General features: G+C 42.5%; 1 protein-coding gene across 1 annotated transcript; it reads right to left on the reverse strand.

Annotated features, from left to right (window-relative positions):
- Positions 1-495: 495 nt before the first annotated feature.
- On the reverse strand, positions 496-4,363 carry LOC139195012 (uncharacterized). The gene is made up of 3 exons (XM_070820188.1): positions 3,869-4,363; positions 2,660-3,604; positions 496-1,203 (listed from the first exon to the last, which is right to left on the reverse strand). Exons 1-3 carry the CDS (start codon positions 4,361-4,363, stop codon positions 496-498), a joined length of 2,148 nt encoding a protein of 715 aa, XP_070676289.1.
- Between the last annotated feature and the right edge of the window lie 268 nt (positions 4,364-4,631).

The raw sequence follows: 4,631 nt of genomic DNA on the forward strand, positions 1-4,631 counted from the left end.
ATAACCCACAAACAAAGAAAACAGCAACTAAACAAGCTAACATGGCAAAAACGAAATAACAACAAAGAGAAGGGTTTAGGAACGCAAATCTGGAATTGGAGTGCTCTCTAGGTCTTCCTTTGTCGAATGCATCGGTTGCCTCCCAAGTAGCGCTTGCTTTAACGTCGTACAGCCGGACGAAGACCTCATTCACTTCTCATTAGGGCCCACGGCATGCAAAGAGATGTCATCCACAGCATGCTCTACAAAGTTGTCATAGTATGGCTTCAATCGGTGTCCATTCACCTTGAATTCTTGTCCAGTTTTCATGCTTCAGATTTGGACTGCACCATGCACAAAAACATTAGTAATAACAAGCGGACCAACCCACTTGGAACGTAACTTACCAGGAAACAACCGAAGGCGGGAATTAAAGAGCAACACTTTCTGCCCGATTGAGAATGATTTGCCACGAATCATCTTGTCATGAAAAGCCTTGGTCTTCTCCTTGTAAATTCAAGCGTTCTCATATGCTTCATATCTAATCTCGTCAAGCTCATTTAATTGGAGCTTCCTATGTACTCCAGCGGCATCAATATCCATGTTAAAAGTCTTGACCGCCCAAAATGCCTTGTGCTTAAGCTCCACGAGCAGATGGCATGGCTTACCATAGATAAGCCGGAAAGGTGACATGCCAAGAGGAGTTTTATAGGCCGTTCGATAAGCCCACAGTGCATCGTCCAAGCGCATGCTCCAATCCTTTCTTGTTGGACCCACGGTCTTCTCTAGGATTTGCTTGATCTTTCGGTTCGAAACCTCGGCTTGGCCATTTGTTTGAGGATGGTAAGGTGTAGAAACCTTATGGGTGACATTGTACTTCCTCAACAATGCCTCAATGGTGTGGTTACAAAAATGGGAACCGCCATCACTAATTAAAACTCGAGGCATCCCAAACCTAGCAAAAATGTTAGTTTTCACGAAATCTGCAACCACCTTAGAATCGTTAGTACGGGTGGCTTTTGCTTCCACCCATTTCGAGACATAAAGCCACAGCGAGTAATATGTAAAGGAAACCATGCGATGAAGGAAAAGGACCCATAAAATCGATGCCCCAAACATAAAAAATTTCAACAGGAAGTATGACATTTTGCGGCATTTGATCCTTTGCCCCAATATTACCCATTCATTGGCAATGATCACATGACATGCAAAAGGTTCTAGCATCTTTAAATAGAGTTGGCCAATAAAAACCACATTCTAAAACCTTAAGGGCAGTGCGTTGTGTCCCAAAGTGTCCCCCACATGCATAAGTGTGACAGAAAGTTAAAATTGAATTAAACTCCATATCATGCACACACTTACATACAATCTGATCCGAACAATATTTCCACAAGTATGGAGCATCCCAAACATAAAATTTAGCATCCTTTTTCAATTTATCACGTTGGTTTCTGTTTAGGGTGTTTGGAACATGTTTTGACACCAAAAAATTCACCAAGTCGGCATACCAAGGCTCACTTACCTTAATGGACAACAATTGTTCATCGGGGAATGTCTCGGCAATGGGTAGGGACTCCTCATTATGCACCATGCGGCTTAGGTGGTCAGCCACCACGTTCTCACTTCCCTTCTTGTCATGAATCTCAATATCGAACTCTTGAAGTAACAACATCCAACGAATTAGCCGCGGCTTGGCTTCCTTTTTAGTGAGCAAGTACTTCAAAGCTGCATAGTCAGTGAAAACAATTACTTTAGTACCAATTAAATATGATCTAAACTTATCTAAAGCAAAAACAACGGCAAGAAGTTCTTTTTCCGTCGTGGAATAGTTCAATTGAGCATCATTCAACGTCCGTGAGGCATAGTAGATGACATGTGGCCTCTTGTCCTTCCTTTGTCCCACAACAGCCCCCAAAGCGTAGTCGGACGCATCACACATAAGCTCGAAAGGTAGGCTCCAATCCGGTGGAACAATGATGGGTGCCGTGGTCAACAACTCCTTGAGTTGGTTGAATGATGCCGTGCATTCCTTGGTGAATTCAAACGTCACTTCCTTTTGTAGGAGACGGCAAAGAGGTTGTGCCACTTTTGAGAAATCTTTAATAAACCTACGATAGAAACCTGCATGACCAAGAAAAGAACGAACCTCTCTAACCGAAGTCGGAGAGGGTAAGTGACATACAAGATCTATCTTTGACTTATCAACCTCAATACCTTTTTCAGAGATTATATGACCTAAAACTATGCCTTGTTTAACCATGAAATGACATTTTTCCCAATTAAGAACAAGGTTAGTTTCAACGCAACGTTTTAAGATCGAACTTAGATTATGCAAGCAACCATCAAAAGAATTACCAAAGACACTAAAATCATCCATGAAAACTTCAATTATTTTCTCAACATAATCCGAAAATATGCTCATCATGCATCTTTGAAATGTGGCAGGTGCATTACATAAACCAAAAGGCATGCGACGATATGCAAATGTACCAAAATGGCATGTAAAAGTGGTTTTTTCTTGGTCCTCGGGTGCTATGACAATTTGATTATAACCAGAATAACCATCAAGAAAACAATAAAAAGCATAGCCGGCTAACCTCTCAAGCATTTAATCAATGAACGGCAATGGGAAGTGATCCTTCCTTGTGGTGGCGTTTAGCTTCCTATAGTCGATGCACACCCTCCAACCGGTTTGAATGCGTTGAGGAACAAGTTTATTCTCGGCATTAGCTACCACTGTCACTCCGGATTTCTTTGGTACGCATTGAACTGGCGAAACCCACCTACTATCTGAGATTGGATAGATAACTCCACAATCTATAAGCTTTATGATCTCCTTCTTCGGAACTTCCATCATGGGAGGGTTGAGACGGGGCTGAGCCTCTCGAGATGTTTTAGACCCCTCCTCCAGAAGTATGCGATGCATGCACGTAGTAGGGCTAATTTCCTTGATGTCGGCCAATGTCCATCCAATTGCCGTTTTGTACTCCTTGAGCACCCTTACTAATTTACTCTTCTCTTGCGCCGTGAGTGAGGATGAAATGATGACAGGCAATGTCTCATCCTCTCCCAAGAAAACATACCTCAAGTGACTAGGCAATGGCTTAAGTTCAAGTGTGGGTGGTTGCACAACTGAGGGAAGCATCTTATTAGCCGAAACTGAACTTAAAATTGGGTCAAAAAACTTACCAGTTTGTGATGGCAATGACTCAAGGGCAGCCACCATCTCAATGACGTCATCCCTAGGGGGCACAGCAAAGGAGTGTCCATGCATGCCGTGGGTTCCTATGGTGGTTGCTTCAACGTTTTGCTTGTCAATTCCTCGTGCAATGACCAATTCAAGTGCATCGTCGTTCAATTTGTCAAAATGGTCCTGCGCCAAAGAGTCAATTACATCAATAGCAAAACATGAATGATTCTCACTAGGATATTTCATAGAATCAGAAAGATTGAAATTAATAACTTCCCCATCGAATTCCATTGTCAAAGTGCCATTAAATACATCAATCTTTGTACGAGCAGTTTTCATGAATGTCCTTCCAAGTAGGATGGGCAACGAAGGGGCATGGTCTAATTCGTCCATCTCGAGCACGTAGAAATCCGCCGGAAAGAACAAATGATTAACCTGCACTAAAACATCTTCCAAAACTCCCTTTGGATAGGTATTAGATCTATCGGCCAATTGTATAATCACACCATCATTTTTCAACTCTCCTAGGTTCATAGATGCATAAATCGAATATGGCATGACATTTATAGATGCACCTAAGTCTAACATGGCAGATTCAAACCTAGTATTACCAATGACACAAGGAATTGTAAAACTACCCGGATCTTTGCATTTAGGGGGTAGTTTGCATTGCAAGATGGCTGAGACATTTTCACTTACCTTTACAACCTCATTGGTCGAAATCCTCTTCCTAGTGGTGCAAAGTTCTTTCAAAAATTTAGCATACCTTGGTACTTGCTTAATTGCATCCAAAAGAGGGATATTGACTTGAACTTTCCTAAATGTCTCTAGAATGTCCTTTTCAGCTTCCTCTTTCTTTGTGTGCTTGAACCTACTAGGAAAAGGAACATTCAAAGGAAAATAATTAGTAGGAATTGAATTGGACACGTTCTTACCCTTATTGGACAGATTGGATGGCTTAGGAGCCATGGGGGCTTGCGGCAAAGGAACTTCCTTCCTTGTCGTGGGCATGCCTTGCTCCTCTTCTTCAATTATCATCTCTTCCACCTCATTTGGGGCTGATTTGGATGGTTGGGGGGCTGTTCCCACTTCTTTCCCACTTCGCAAAGTTATAGCTTTTGCATATTCGAATCCACCTTTTGGATTGACCACGGTTGAGCTAGGCAACTTGCCTTGCTCTCGAAACTGCCCCATAAACTCGGCAATTTGCCCCACTTGCTTCTCCAACTCATCCACCTTCTTGTCCCTAGTTTGCATGCCCTGCGCCATAGAAGTTAGTAAATTAAAAATCTGATCATTATCAATAGAAGAACCTGATTTTTGGGCGGGTTGTGCTTGGGGTTGATTTGGTGCAAACGGCTTTTGATAGAAACCCGGGGGTTGTTGCCTAAATGTGCTTTGTGGTTGGCCTTGTTGGGGTTCTCGCCATTTGAAATTTGGATGATCACGCCAACCGAGATTG

The sequence above is a fragment of the Malus domestica genome, chromosome 04 (genome assembly GCF_042453785.1).
Source record: "Malus domestica chromosome 04, GDT2T_hap1".
Classification (NCBI taxonomy): Eukaryota; Viridiplantae; Streptophyta; class Magnoliopsida; order Rosales; family Rosaceae; genus Malus; species Malus domestica.

Excerpts from the sequence above, each read along its gene's own strand:
- LOC139195012 (XM_070820188.1), bottom strand. The coding sequence starts at position 4,363 with ATGGGGCAGTTTCGAGAGCAAGGCAAGTTGCCTAGCTCAACCGTGGTC. Across the intron at positions 3,605-3,868 it reads CGACCAATGAGGTTGTAAAG|GTTAATCATTTGTTCTTTCC; the intron begins GTAAGTGAAAAT and ends GTTTTAGTGCAG. Across the intron at positions 1,204-2,659 it reads GCATTCAAACCGGTTGGAGG|ATGCTAGAACCTTTTGCATG; the intron begins GTGTGCATCGAC and ends CTCTATTTAAAG.